Genomic DNA, 15,793 nt, shown 5'->3' with positions numbered 1-15,793 from the left:
CCTGTTAGGTTTGTAAAGAGAAAAAAAGAAAATGAGAATGTTTTGGGGAACTGTAGGTTTTTGTTTTTAATGAAAAACATTTTAAATAATAAATGAAAACAAGTACAGTAACAACAGCAAAATGTCCTGGAGGTTTGTGCAGCAAAGGCCTAACTGGAGATAACTTGGGCTCCTATATCTTCTTTACCCTCTCACCTCTCTCTGGGTAATCCCTGCTGCTTCTTGGCTATATACATGCAGATGCCTCCCAGATTTTCAACCGTTTCCAGAGCACAAACTCCTATTCTAAAGTTACCTGCTAGAGGGGGTAATAGACCTTCAAATTCAACACATTCAAAACTTAACACATTATCTTCAGGTTTTTATTCCTGTGGTCCCTGTATTCCTAAATAGGATCACTGTTACCCTGAGTCCATGCTCTAGAGAAAAAGCATTACTCCCCCAATCCTTGCTCTTCGTTTTGAGTCTCCCTGGTCTCCCCCTTACACATCGCAGCCTCTGAATCCTGCTTGTCACACTTCTGAAGTCCTTGCCCCTCTTTTTCAATTTCTCCTGCTATTTCTTTGGTTCAGGCCTCCTAACTTTTTAGTGAATATTCTTTGTGCCTCACCCTTTGTCCTCCAGGCTGTCATCCATACTGCTAACAGAGTAGTATTTCTAAAATGTAGAAAAATTTGGCTGTATCCCTTCTGTGCTGTAAAAGTTTCATTTACTTCTGGCTGTGTTCAGATTATTCAGTCTGTATGTCAGACCCTTTAAATATGACCTAAGGAACCTTCGCAGCCTAATGCTGTCCTGCCCTCATCCGCCAGCACGCTGGACACTCTGCAGGCTACTTGTGATGCTCGGCACAACCTGCTCGCTCAGGCTTTTTGTGTTTGCTCAGTGCAGCTTCTTCCTGCATTGAATGCCTGAACGTTCTCCACTTCCCATCCCCCGGCTGAAAAATCCAGTCTTCAGACGTCACTCTGTAGGAAATCTCTACTAGAATCTAGTTCATCAGCATAATGAACTGTCTTTTGGTGCATTGCTTCCACTTTTTCCTCCTAGCACTATTATAGCACTTACTACATTCTTCTCTGCCCAGCTGACACCCAGCTGGTTCAAGCAACAGGAGGCATTGGGAATGGTGACTTGTGGTTTTGTGTTATGTATGTGTGTGTGTATTTTTCCCCCTCCCTTAATTTTTTGTGTGTATAGCCTAGTACCTAATACATATTCACTCATTTTTTTTTAAGTGACTACATGTTCACAAATACAGCAGAAAACCGTACTTATTAAACTGATTTTAAGTTTGGATAGTTTAAAATGGAGTAATGCTTTTTCAGCATTACTTTTTATTTTTTTTTTTTAAGATTTTATTTATTTATTTGACAGAGATTACAAGTAGGCAGAGAGGCAGGCAGAGAGGAGGAAGCAGGCTCCCTGCAGAGTAGAGAGCTTGATGTGGGGCTCGATCCCAGGACCCTGAGATCATGACCTGAGCCGAAGGCAGCGGCTTAACCCACTGAGCCACCCAGGCGCCCCTCAGCATTACTTTTTATTAAAAACTTTTTATGGTGGAAAAATTTGAGTAGACCAAATAGTATAATCAATATCCATGTACCCATTAGCCAGTTTCAATAATTATTAACACATGCCAATCGTTTACTCTGTTCCCCTGATGTCTCCTTTTGTCTTATATTATTTGGAGTTAATTTTCAGATACCATATTCATTCATAAGTACTTCATAACTTCACATCTTTTAAAAAGAAATCCTCATCTTTGTCAAATAAATTAACCTTTGGAAATGAGAAGTGCTATTTAAAGATTGGATAAGATCTTATTTTCCTGAGGGTTAGTGAGAACTGTATTTCTTTTTTTTTTTTAAGATTTATTTATTTGTCAGAGAGAGAGAGAGAGCGAGTGCATAAGCAGGCAGAGTGGCAGGCAGAGGTGGAGAGAGAAGCAGGCTCCCCACCGAGCAAGGAGCCGGTTGCGGGATTTGATCCCAGGACCCCGGGATCATGAACTGAGCCAAAGGCAGTGGTTTAACTGACTGAGCCACCCAGCTGTCCCGACAACTATATTTTTAAAATGATGATTTTTTTTTTGTAATTTTATTTCTTTCCATGTTTCAAGATTCATTGTTTATGTACCAAACCTAGTGCTCCATGCAGTATGTGCCCTCCTTAATACCCACCTCCAGGCTCACCCAACCCCCCACTCCCCTCCTCTCCAAAACCCTCAGTTTGTTTCTGAGTCCACAGTCTCTCATGGTTTGTCTCCCCCCTCTGATTTCCTCCAACCTAACTTCTCTCCATCTCCCCATGTCCTCCATGTTATTCCTTATGCTCCACCAGTAAGTGAAACCATGATAATTGACTCTCTCTGCTTGACTTATTTCACTCAGCATAATCTCCTCCATTCCCGTCCATGTTGATATAAAGTTGGGTATTTATCCTTTCTGATGGAGTCATAATACTCCATTGTATATATGGACTATATCTTCTTTATCCATTCGTCTGTTGAAGAGCATCTTGGCTCTTTCCATAGTTTGACGATTGTGGTCATTGCTGCTATGAACATTGGGGTACAGATGGCTCTTTTCACTACATCTGTATCTTTGGGGTAAATATCCAGTAGTGCAACTGCAGGGTCATAGGGTAGCTCTATTTTTAATTTCTTAAGGAATTTCCACACTATTCTCCAAAGTATCTGTACCAACTTGCATCCTCACCAACAGTATAAGAGAATTCTCCTTTCCAACAGTTGTTGAATACTGTCTTGTTAATTTTGGCTATTCTAACTGTTCTAACTGGTGTAAGGTGGTATCTCAATGTGTTGGGGTTTTTTTTTTTTTTTTTTTTTTTAAGATCTTATTTATTTATTTATTTGACAGACAGAGATCACAAGCAGGCAGAGAGGCAGGCAGAGAGAGAGGAGGAAGCAGGCTCCCTGCGGAGCTGAGAGCCTGATGCAGGGCTTGATCCCAGGACCCTGGGATCATGACCTGAGCCGAAGGCAGAGGCTTTAACCCACTGAGCCACCCAGGTGCCCCTCAATGTGGTTTTGATTTGAATCTCCCTGATGGCTAATGATGATAAACATTTTTTCATGTGTCTGTTAGCCATTTGTATGTCTTCTTTGGAGAAGTGTCTGTTCACATCTCTTGCCCGTTTTTTGACGTGATTATCTGTTTTGTGTGTGTTGAGTTTGAGTTCTTTATAGCTCTTGGATATCAGCTCTTTGTCTATATCGTCATTTGCAAATATCTTCTCCCATTCCATGGGTTGCCTCTTTGTTTTATGGTCTGTTTTCTTTGCTGTGCAGAAGCTTTTGATTTTGATGAAGTCCCAAAAGTTCATTTTTATTTTTGTTCCTTTGCCTTTGGAGAAGTGTCTTGAAAGAAGTTTCTGTGGCCCATGTCGAAGAGGTTACTGCCTATGTTCTCCTCTAGGATTTTGATAGATTCCTGTGTCACGTTGAAGTCTTTTGTCCATTTCGAGTTTATCTTTGTGTATGGTGTAAGAAAATGGTCGAGTTTCCATTCTCTTACACCATACACAAAGATGTATGACTAAGATGACTTTTTATCAATAATTGTTTGAAAAAATAAATTTAATAATCTGTTATAAAATTATTGTGTAACCCTCTCATAAAATGAAAACATCACAGTTAACTGCTTTAATTTATCATAACATCTTTTCTGCTCACTGCGATGTGTTACTTGTTGAAAACTGTATTGAGGATCAGAAATGGTTTCTTAGATCCTTCTCCTTCTCTTCTTCTGGTATTCTGATTCCCCCACCCCACCCTCAAAGTGGGCAAAGTGGTATAATTGAAAAGAGCACTAGCCTGGATGTTAGAGCCCGGGCTAAACCACTAACTAGCTTTGTGATCTTGTACAAGTTTCCTTTTCGGCAAAGTGAGGGGAAATGGAACAGATAATATAAGATTACTTTAGCTGTGAAGTGTATAAACCTGGCGATTCACAGACCTGTACCCCTGGGGCTAATAATACATTATATGTTTATTAAAAAATTTGAAAAATTATAAAAAAATAAGATAAAGTAATCTTCTGATTCTGTAGGTTCTGTTGTATGGATTATAATTACAAGCTCTTAGTCATTTTGCTTCTGCTACTCTGCATACACTGTACTAGGCACTTTTTATACATTGATAATATTCTTACAGAAATCCTGCAAGAAGGTAGTTGTATCCCTGTTTTATAAAGGTAGAAAATGAAGCTTTGCAAGTATAAATAATTAGGGGGAGGTCACAATTAGTGTCAGAAACTGGATACAAGCACAGGTGTGTTTGGTTGTAAAACAGGTGTGTTTGGCCCTTTTGACCGCCAGCTTTAAATGCAGAGGGGGAGCAGTCTGTACAATTCCTGCAATTCAAAGATGTGTCAGTAGGTTTTTTGAAGAATTATCAAGGTAAACTTGCTAATCTTAGTGAAATAGTGGTTATGCTAAGGCAGGGAATTGGCTTTGGCTTTTGCTTTGGAGTGTGTGTCTATGTCTGTGTGATTTTGATAGTTTTGGTTTTCAACTTTTTAGTAGTAAGAAGAGCATAAAGAATAAGAGCCACTAGGCTTGTAAAACAGTCCTGCCCTCCACTCCCACACGCCTTCCAGCTGAGTCCTGAGTTGATGTTGGACATGAGTATGGCTTAAATTAGGATTTCCATCTTTTCCATGTTGCTTGTTAAAGTCTCCTGTGGTCTCCAGTGTTGTGTCTCTGTCTAGAAGTCTCTGTCCCTAACTGTATCCTGCCCCTGCCACCTCAGTCACTCAGCCTCTTCTCTCTTCGACCCTACATAGCTTGCTGGCTTCTAACATCTTCTGCCTTATTCCCTCTTATTACGGATCATTCTTTTGCTGTGATTGCATTTCCCATTCGTCTGTTGTCCTTGTTCTCTTCAGAAGATTGTGGTGGGGAGGTGGAGAAGAGAAGCCTGGGGGCCAGAAGAGCTGAGAGAAAGGTGTATGTCTATCAAACTGCCGTTTCTTTCTTTTCCTTTTTCTTATTTTTTTTTTTTGCTCATTTTTCTCTTTTTTTAATTTTTAAAAAATTTTATTTTTTAAATCTCTTTTCAGTGTTCCAGAATTCATTGTTTATGCACCACACCCAGTGCTCCATGCAATACATGCCCTTCTTAATACCCACCACCAGGCTCACCCGCCCCCCCCACCCTCCCCTCCAAAACCCGCAGTTTCTCAGAGTCCGCAGTCTCTCATGGTTCATCTCCCCACTCCAATTTCCCCCAACTCACTTCTTCGCTCCATCTCCCCACGTCCTCTGTGTTACTCCTTATGCTCCGCAAATAAGCGAAACTGCCATTTCTAAGTTTTGTCTTGAGCTTACATATATTATTTAAATCTTCGAAAACACTTTGGAAGTAAGTGATTTTATTTTTCTTAATAGAGTATTATTAAAGTCTCAGGAGTTTCCCAAAGCCATGTGGCTAATAAATGGTGAAGACAGATTTAAGTTCTGGACTTAACTCTAAACCGTAGACCTTAGGGATCACTGGAAAGAAAGGAATAGGATAGCTTATTTCTTTTACTCTTTCAATTCTTGATATGGAGATAGAAGTTTTCCTATGTGACCTCTCAGTCCTTGCTTTGACTATGAAACGTGGAAATTTGTAACTTTGGATAAGATAATTATCGGTACTGATAGCCCCCCAATCTCAGTGACTTAACAAAATAGCAGTTTGTATCTTATTCTTAAAAAGTCCAGGTGGGTCTTTAGTTGGGAGGCGGATCTGTAAGTGGTGACTCAGGGATCCAGGCTCCTTCTATCATGTGGCTCAACCGTCTTTTAAACATGACTGCTTAAATCCCCTCTACTTACATATATCAAGCCAGAGAAGGAGGAAAAACTTGGAGGATCACCTATGGGAGGCTTACAGGACACAGGCTTAGACATGTGCGTGACTTCCATTCTCATTCCTGTAGCTAGAACTCTGTCACATGGCTTTATGACAAGAAAGGATGGAGAAGATGGCCTGTCTATGCGCATGCACACACACACCCACACACAGTATGTGCGCATGCACACACAAAGCAAGTGGGGATTAGCTATCCCATTTTGCATTTCTAAAAATTCCTCCACAGGACAGAGGAGGTAAGGGTTATGTTGCATAGCAGATTGTCTCTGAATTGTCTCATGGTCATCTCTGTCCTTTTCCTAGTGTGGACTTAGCTACATTCACTGGGAGAAGTACTACAGAGTTCGATCACATGCCTTTCTGTTGGTTTTTAGGACTATTGCCAATCCCCCTCCTCCATACATTCTGTCATGGCCAATTTAAGGATGAACTTAAGTGAGGAGAGAAAGCTTTACTGGCTTAAGAAGATAAGAGATTCGATTTGTCTTTCAGTTGGATTATCTTTAATGGAAGTTGTGTGTGATTTGGGAATGTTTAGAATGTTGAAAGTTGTAGACCTAAGAAAAAAGTCATGATGGGCTAGCTAAGACCTCCTTAAGCATATAGTTTGTCTTTGATGTAGAATATAAACCACTCCTAAAGGGAGAGTGAACTGGCTGAGATCCAGTTTGCAACCATAGGAAATTCCTCTTAATTTAACCCCTATTCAGAGGACTTAGTTAGGGTTGTCTTGTGGTATCCTGAATAAGTCTTAGTTCTAGGACTGTTAGATCAAGTCATAGGAGACTTTTGTTCTCTTAAGTCTTAACATCAATATTTTAATTCAGTGGAACCCTAATAAGTATAGCTCATTTTATGTGACTTCTTAATTTAAAATAGAGTTCTAAAACCGTATCTTCCAATAATGTGAATATTCAGAAGAATTAGGATATAACTCATGTACATCTTTTTCATTTGGTATTTTCATTCAGTATTGAGTTCTTGCCATGAGCCAGGTGGTGCCACAGATGCCTGGCCCTGTAGTGTGTGGCAGTAATTCTAATGAGATAGATATGGCATCTCATACTAAACAATGAGTCAGGATACCTAAAGTATTTTGCTTCATGCCACATAGTTAAGTATGAGCAAGAATGGGCTTAGTGTGGTTGCAGTAGGAAATTGGAGTAGATAATGGTGAAAAATAGAATAGGCAATGGCTAGATCTGAGATTGTTTTTTTTAGCATAGGTATGTGGACTGTGAGTGACCCCAAATTTTTAATATAAAAATTTGTGTATCTGCATTGTTAAGAGAATGCCCACAATGTTACCACATTTCTCAAAATGTGAAGGGTATAGAGTTAGAAGGGTATGCAAGAGTATCTGTTACTTGCCCTCCTCAAAAAAGGTTAAGAATCACTGAATTACGTTGAGAGTGTGTGGGTCATTGAGTTATCTACTGAAGCTATGTGAGAAGAATTGTGAGGCAGCAGCAGAATTCTAAATCACTGGAAAGAATGAAAAAAACAAAACAACAACAACAACAAAAAACCTTCCATAACCATCTTTGTAGACCCAAGGACAGAGCTACTTTTAAAAGTGATTCATGGGGGCACCTGGGTGGCACATTTGGTTAAGAGGCTGCCTTTGGCTCAGGTCATGATCCCAGGGTCCTGGGATCAAGCCCCACATGGGGCTCCCTGCTCAACAGGGAGCCAGCTTCTTCCTCTCCCTCAGCCTGCTGCTCCACCTGCTTGTGCTCTCTATCTCTCCCTCTCACTGTCAAATAAATAAATCTTCAAGAAAAAAAAAGTGATTCATGTTTGTGTTAATATTTGTTCTTAAGTGGTTAAGCAAGGCATCACACAGTAAAAATTTCTCATCTTTTCTGTTTTGTAATTTAAAGAGATATTTGCACATTAAAAATGTTAAATAGTATAAAAGGGTATCAAATGAAAAGCTAGTTTTTCATTTCATATCTCTATTACTAACCTCCAGACACATCCATCCCATATGTATATATGTGTGTGTGTGTGTGTGTGTGTATACACATTTTATTGTATATGTTACTTCCCTGTTTGTTTATATATACTATATAATGCCTTTGGCTTTTAACTTAACATATCCATTATCTGTCAGCACATTCAGTTCTATTTTATTCTTTTTAATATCTACATAGTAACATTTAATCTATTTCCTATGGATATGAGTTGTTTTGCTATTATAAACAATGCTTCAGTAAATAATCTTGTACATGTCTTTGTGTATTATAGATGCAAGTGTATTTTAGGATAAATTAGTAGATTGAAGAATATGTTCATTTTAAAATTTTAATAACACAGAATTGCCCTCCAACTGCAACTTCCATAAGCCCATCAGTATATGAGAATGTTTCTCTGATATCTATGCCAATATATTATCAGTCTTTAATTTGTATTTCCTTAGTAGGAGTAAAATTGAACACTTTTTCATGTAGACCTGTAACTGTTTGTCATATAACTGTTTTCATATAGGCCTGTAAATGTACTTTGCCCACTTTTTAAAACTGGGTGAAGTGGCTATTATCTTTTGGCTGTTTTTTTTTTTTCCTTGATAATTCTAAGAGTTTTTTATATATTAGGTAGATAATTTCTTTTTCATTTTTAGTTTGTTTGTAGAATTAAAGAACTTATGTTTGTTTCTAGGTCATTCAATATTAACAGGGTTGCAACTCAGGCTGTGGAAGATGTTTTAAATATTGGTGAGTACCATAATAGCTATTATGTTATAATTATATGCTATATAATATGTATATATTATTATGTTAGCTGTTATATGACACACAATATTTAATCAAGGTATTTATTTCCCCCTTTCCTTTTTCAACAGCAAAACGACAAGGGAATTTAAGTCTTCCATTGAACAGAGAATTGGTAGAGAAAGGTCAGTGACTAATGATCATAATTACTAACAGTTTCATTTAAGTTCTACATCGATCTTGAGGATGTTATTGTGAAGTTAACTTGTCTAATTAGCAAAGCATAGTACTTTTTTGACTCAGTCTCTTGATATAATATCCCCTTACATATATTTAAGCAATAAAGTTTTCAGCTGGACTTTTTATATATTATATTTTTGTGAACTATGAAATATATAACCTTTATGTCAAAACACATGGTTTTGACATGTAGTTTAGTTAACACTACGACTATGTCCTGGGGGATAGGAAAATATGGAAAAATATAGATCAGCAAATGGGAAATGTTTACCTAACTTCAGTATGCCATTAATACCCTGTGAATGAAATGAAATTCCCTGAGCTGTGAATGCTTTATCTTCACATTCACTAAAATATTCTCCTTAACTTTTGACTACTTACTCCTGCCAGTTGCTTCAGGGTTCCCTTGAGAGAACTAGCTCTGTTGGGAAAGAATACTACTGATCAGGGAGTTTGACCACCTGGGGTCCAATCGCAGACCAGTCACTCACTGAAAATATGAGCAAGACTGATTCCATTCCTCTGCTTCCTGGACTGTAAGATGAGGAAGTGGAAGTAGATTGGTAATGAATGCATAGGGATTCTTCAACTTTATTCTTAAAAATTTTTTTCTATATATTTAAATTCTTAAATTAGAAAACATGTTCCTTTGATTTGCATATGAAATTAACTCACTAAAGTCCCAACTCGTCTATCAGGAACATTTTTGTACAGACTTCCTGCTAAAGCTCTCCTTTCTATTTCTAACTGAAGAGTATCCTGAGATTTCAAAGTCAATTATATTTTTAAAAACTCCAAACTTTTTCATAGTGAATCTACTTATATATTTAATAGTGTCAGTTCGCTTATGTGAATATTTTGGATTTCCAGGTAAGACTTCCTTTGTTGAGGAAGATGCTTGGCCTGTAATAGTTTGAAAAAACAGGACTAAATCTCTAAAGTCCATTTCAGCTCTCTAAAGTGGACTTTCTCCCTATTGGAGACTAAAAAGATTAACATTAAGTATGTGTCAAAGAAAGGAAAATTAGGCATTTATAGTAATGATTCATTATATAATTTAACTTAAAACATAATTATTTAAAACAACTGAAACATATCAGGCATGTAAATTTAAGGGTATATGTAAAATACAGTGATTTTTTTTTTTTTCTTGCTCTATTGAGTGAATGTTACAACTTTGAAAATTTGACTGTTCTTTAGAAGCAATAGTGAAAGCATGTGGTGCAGTCACTATTACAGACATTTCTGGAATTAACTTCTTTTGGAGCTAGTACTTTTTTTTTTTCCTAAAGTTCTCTCTGTGCCTAACATGGGGCTTGACCTCACACCCCTGAGATCAGGAATTGCATGCTCTAGTGACTGCAGCCAGCTAGGCCCCCCTGGAGCTAGGACACTGTGTGTGTGTCTGTCTCTCTCTCCAGAAAAGTACATTTTTATTTCTGATATATTATTTTCAAAGAGCCAAATAATTTAAGTGAAATTTTAGTAAATAAGCTAGATTGTCTGACAGTCTTATGATTTGTTTTAATGTGGTGTTCAAGTAAACATTCTTACAAGCCTGATTTCTTTGTACAGTTGTTTTTAACCAATTTGTGCTTTGCCTGCCAACTTTGATGTGCCCCTTGGTTATGAAAATCAGGTCTCAGAGATTTCTAAAAATATCTTTGAGTAATCGCAGTTTCATTAGAGAAAGCATATTTTGCCTGTTATTGTTTAAGACTGCATTTTACATCAAGACAATTAACTTATGAACACTTTGACATGGTATTTTGGAAGGGAACTTGGCAAGGGAACTGTTGGAGCCCAAGTTCCATTTGAGTGCCTCAAGCTAGTTCCTTCTGTTTAATTACTGGTTTTGTAGCCCACCCCAGTACATCTATTTCTGCTATATTGTGGTTGATACAGGCTTTGATGGCCTAGTCTTGGAACCCAGTCCTCATTTATAAGGTGGGTTTTTTTCTTTCGTTTTGTTTTAATGGAATGTATTGTGAGTTCCAAGAAACTTTGTGCCAAACAGAGTTGCTTTTAAGTTGGGAAGAGGAGATGGCATTCGTTTTTCATTTTGCACTTCTCAGAAGTGACCATCTTGCATTGACTCTGCTATTACATTTTTTTCTTCATAGTAACAAATGAATATAATGAATCGCTGCTCTTCAGTCCAGAAGAACCAAAAATACTTTTCAGTATTCGAGAACCAATAGCAAACAGAGTTTTCTCCAGCAGTCGTCAGCGCTGTTTCTCCTCAAAGTAAGCTTCCAAAGGATGACTTGTGACAGTGCTTTCACTTCTTGTAATTATAAAGGACTCTTGGTTTTAAAGTATTCATTTTGATGAAATCCACTCATTCAAACTTAATCTGGTAGGAAAGGTATAGAACTTGTGGAGCTAATGAGGTGTCATGCTATATACCCTGGTGAGAATGGTATTTTCCTTTCTAACATACTTACAGTTTCTCTAAAATGGTACAGTAAATAGAAGGATCATGAATATTTAATTGGGTGATGTGGATTTAATATATTAAGACATACAAGATCAAATCACTTTTTCTGGAAAGCAACTTTTTTTTATATGCTATGGGATAAAAAGCAAGATATAAACATTCATATAAAACCTCAGTTGTGTAGCAATAAACTTTTAGAGTAGGACTCATTTCTGTCACCTTTTCCCTAAAACTAACCCCTCCCTATTCCACATCTAGCAGGTTTGATTTTTTTTGAAGGGTGGATATAAAAAAATACATAATTTATTTTGTAAACGTTGTCCAATTTTCTGAAAAAAACAAAACAAAACAAAACAAAAAAAAAACTAAATGTCATCTGTCTCCTGTCAGGCAAAAAATGGTTTAAGTTTGAATTGCTGCTTATGCAGTGTACACACTCTTTTTAAAAAAATACTGTTGATTTTTTTCTAGGAAAAACAAGGAAACTCATTTTACTCCTTTGAAAGTTAATTTTGATTACTCAATAAATCTGTACTCAGTTTAGGTGATACTACAAAGACATTTAAATTTTTGCTCATGTAAACAGAATAAGCTTCATGACTTTAGCAGTTGGGCAGTATTTTTTAAACATGTCATATAAAGCACTTAGCAACAAAAGATTGGAAAATTGAACTATATTAGAATTAAGAACTTCTGTTAATCAAGACAACATTAAGGGGAAAAAAAGGCAAGCCACAGAGTGAGGTATTTGCAATACCTATATCCAGCAATGGACTTATATCCAAAGTATTGTAAAAATTCCTACAACTCAACAAGAAAAGTCAGCTCAGTAGAAAAATTGCCAAAGTTCTGGACAAGCATTTTACAGAAGGTATCTGAATGGTTACGTGTATGAAAAACATCCTCGAACTTACTATTCTTGTGGGAAATGCAAATTTCCCCACCAGAACTGTAGATACACAAATGTCTGTAACAAAAGATGCTCAAGAATATGCACAGCAGGGCACCTGGATGGCCCAGTCAGTTAAGAGGCTGCCTTCAGCTCAGGTCATGATCCCAGGGTTCTGGGATTGAGCCCCACATTGGGCTCCCTGCTCAGAGGGCAGCCTGCTTCTCCTTCTCCCTCTGCTTGTTGCTCCCCCTGCTTGTGTTCCCCCTCTCTCTTTGTCAAATAATAAGTAAAATCTTAAAAATAATAATAAAATAAAATAAATTTTATGAATATACACAGCAGCACTGCTTCCAGTAGTAAAAACTCAGGTGTTGGTGAATAGAAGAGGGCCATAAATTTTGGTATTTTCATACAATGGAAGTATTTTCATATAGCAATGAAATGAATACACCAATACTACTGTTAATAACCATGGGTAAGTTTCACAAGCATACTATTAAGGAAAAGAAAGCTACACATAAGCAGACCTATTGTATTCTTCCATTTATATAAAGTTTAAGAACAAACAGCTATGACTGTGATGGTGACTGACATTAGAATAGTGCATGTGGGGGTGCCTGAGTGGCTCAGTGGGTTAAAGCCTTTGCCTTTGGCTCAAGTCATGATCCCAGGGTCCTGGGATCAAGCCCCGCATTGTGCTCTCTGCTCAGCGGGGAGCCTGTTTCCTCCTCTCTCTCTGCTTGCCTCTCTGTCTACTTGTGATCTCTGAGTGTCAAATAAATAAATAAAATCTTTAAAAAAAAATAGTGCATGTGTAGCGAGGAGGGGGCTTCTGGGGAACTGGGGCACACTTGAGTCCTGATTTGGGTGAGGAATGACTACACAAATGTGTTCATTGAGCTGTACACTACAAATTTGTGCCTCTTCATGTGTTAAACTATGAAAACAGTTACATTCTTGCTCAATATTAGCACTTGTAATAGCTCAACAATTTTTTGTATGAAAAAAGCCTGTGAGTTCCATCAAGTCTGGACTTGTTCTCTCATAGCTATCTGGGTGAATGGAGGTATCCTGAATATTAGATTTTGGTAATGTATCCATACATATTACTCTCTCAAACCAAAGAACAACTTGATTTTGAAAATCAAGGCCAAATGATCTACCAGTTTCAAAAAATATTAAGAGTTTTAAAGAAACCATAATTAAAGGTTAAGACAACTTAGTATTTAATGAGATGTTTCTTTCTTCCCAGGGTGTGTGTTCGTTCTCGTTGTTGGGATGCCTGCATGGTTGTAGATGGAGGTACTTCTTTTGAGTTTAATGATGGAGCAATTGCTTCAATGATGATAAATAAAGAAGATGAGCTTCGAACTGTGCTTCTAGAACAATGAAAGATTTCCTCAGATGACAAATTTTGATTACTGGGAAAATGCTTTCACTGCAGAAACAGACTACCATATTTTGGTTATTCTTGAGACTGGTTGGCCCTGGGCTTCAAAGGTGACCAAGAAAGTGAGATTTGCATTATTCTTCTTTTGAATTTGGATAGAAAAGTTTGTTCACTGTGTTAGAAAATGGATGGACTAAACAGATTAGAATTGATACCAGTGAAATTTCTATATTGCTTATAGTTGGTATCTAAGAGTACTGATAACCTTTTGAGAGAGGGTAGGCTCAAATAAAGGATTAAATGTTTAGGATTTGAAATTTCACTGTACAAGTTTTTTTTTTCCCCTTCCCTTTCTAACTGCGGAATTGGTCAGACCAAACACATATCATTTGATTAGTGTATATTTTTTATAGTACCTAAAAATCAAGATTTTTAAAAAATTTTGATGGAGAAATTTGATAAATCCTGATATTGACCTAATTGAAGTAGGTAAATGTGTTTTTTATATATGCTTAGAATTTTCTAATTTCAGAGTAAAATATTGTTACAGCTCTCTACTGATTTAAGAAGTTCAAACAATCATTTTTGAAATTATTGGTTTTCATTTAATAATTGACTTTCAGGTTAATTTTGAGAGTGGTGGGTGAAAAAGTACATCTGGACAAATCATGATACTGTTATAAATATATTATCCAATAGCTATTTTAAGTCCTAGACTTTTCTTTTTTTTAATGCTTTTGAATCTTAATAAGTTCTTCCATATTTAAAACTCTAACATGGACTCAAATACTAAAAAGATGAGCTAATTAGACATATTAGTAGTTTGGTAAAACCTTTAAAAAATATCTAGTATTAGGAATAGTGTCAGAAAATGGGATTCTTCAATAAATATACAAAACACAAGTTTTGGAACTGCCTTACTTTTAATATCATGGTAGTTTTTACCTAGCCTCGTATTCCATGTTTCACAAATTAGCTTTGTGAAAGATAAAATGTTACGGCTTCCATTCCCCTCCCGCCCCATAAGAGTTCCTTTAGTTTGGGAAGAAATTATCTAATTCTTGATCTACTTATAAGCAATCCTAGAATTCTTATAAAACGCACCTATTGCTGCATCATGAGACAAATTTATTCAGAGTTGTATCTTTTTTTCATTTGCTGTTAAGAAGTTATATTCAACATTGAAATATTTATTGAACACATACCTTGTATTATGTACTGTGTCAGATGCTGGGTATACTACACTGATGAATGAAAGAGTCTATCCTAATAGACTCCAAGAGTCTATCCTAATAGACTCTAATCTAATCCTAATAGAACTTGAGTCTTGTGAGCTCAAATTCTGTGAAAGCTAGGATGTATAATCAAATTGAGTGCTATTAGCTTTGCCAACATTTAACATGTTCTTGTCAAATTTTTAAATAAATGTTACACAAAGGTAACCTAGGTTTTGATGTATATCCAGAACAAGAATCTGTTTTTCTTTTCTAAGAGTATCTGCATAGACAGAGCAGTGTTTACATGATGCATAAAAACAAAAAATCAGTGTTTTCCTAGAGCTGGATCTAGTTTCTGGCTTGATTTAAAATGATTAACTGAAGAGAACTTTATGGTATGGGATTTCAGTTCTTTATAAAAACTCTTCTAAGAGGTTTAAATACCTTCTTGACAAAAATTCCAGCTCCATCTTTATATCAAGCAAATCTGATTGTCCAAAATGGTACCGTAGATCTGTTAATATGTAACATATTAATAGGCAACCTACTCTGTAAAACTGTTCATCAGTCATGTTTTAAAGGTTTAAAAAACAGTTAATTTGCTTCCTTTGCACTGTAACTTCTAACATTTCTGCTATGTTGTGGGGATTTATTTGGAAGAGAAAAGAGGCAAAGTATATTACAGTAGAAGAAATGTTTTTATGAATGAGTTAACCTTTTAATGGCAACTGTATGTGAATAAACATAATTAAACTAGTATTATCTTTGTTTTTTAAACTACATTTATTTCTTACTCTTACAGCATCATTAGAAAGCCAGATTCTTCCAAAATGTTATGTTTCAGACCTTTTCCAGTGCTGTGCCCTGTTAGTTTCATTGACTGCTAATTTTTCACACAGAACTAGGGCTTATTAAAGTACCTACTATTTTTGATGTTTCACAGGTATTTATATTCATAGGCCTAGTAAATCAAATAATATTAAATGTTTTACTAGCCTTAAAATAAAGAATTTCCATTC

At 36.5% G+C, this 15,793-nt stretch overlaps 1 protein-coding gene across 2 annotated transcripts in view; it reads left to right on the top strand.

The window, feature by feature from the left end:
* The window catches only part of NADK2 (NAD kinase 2, mitochondrial), a 45,912-nt gene extending 30,379 nt beyond the window's left edge, over positions 1–15,533 (top strand). For both annotated transcript variants that reach the window (XM_059417005.1, XM_059417006.1), the window contains 4 exons: positions 8,543–8,598; positions 8,727–8,780; positions 10,959–11,082; positions 13,420–15,533. In XM_059417005.1, coding sequence (XP_059272988.1) covers positions 8,543–8,598; positions 8,727–8,780; positions 10,959–11,082; positions 13,420–13,558 — 373 coding nt within the window. In that variant the 3' untranslated portion in view covers positions 13,559–15,533. The remainder of the gene's footprint in view (positions 1–8,542; positions 8,599–8,726; positions 8,781–10,958; positions 11,083–13,419) is intronic.
* Positions 15,534–15,793: the final 260 nt, after the last annotated feature.

Source organism: Mustela nigripes, chromosome 12 (genome assembly GCF_022355385.1).
Source record: "Mustela nigripes isolate SB6536 chromosome 12, MUSNIG.SB6536, whole genome shotgun sequence".
Lineage (NCBI taxonomy): Eukaryota > Metazoa > Chordata > Mammalia > Carnivora > Mustelidae > Mustela > Mustela nigripes.
The sequence above is the reverse complement of the archived record's forward strand: the minus strand, read 5'-3'. Positions and strand labels throughout refer to the sequence as shown.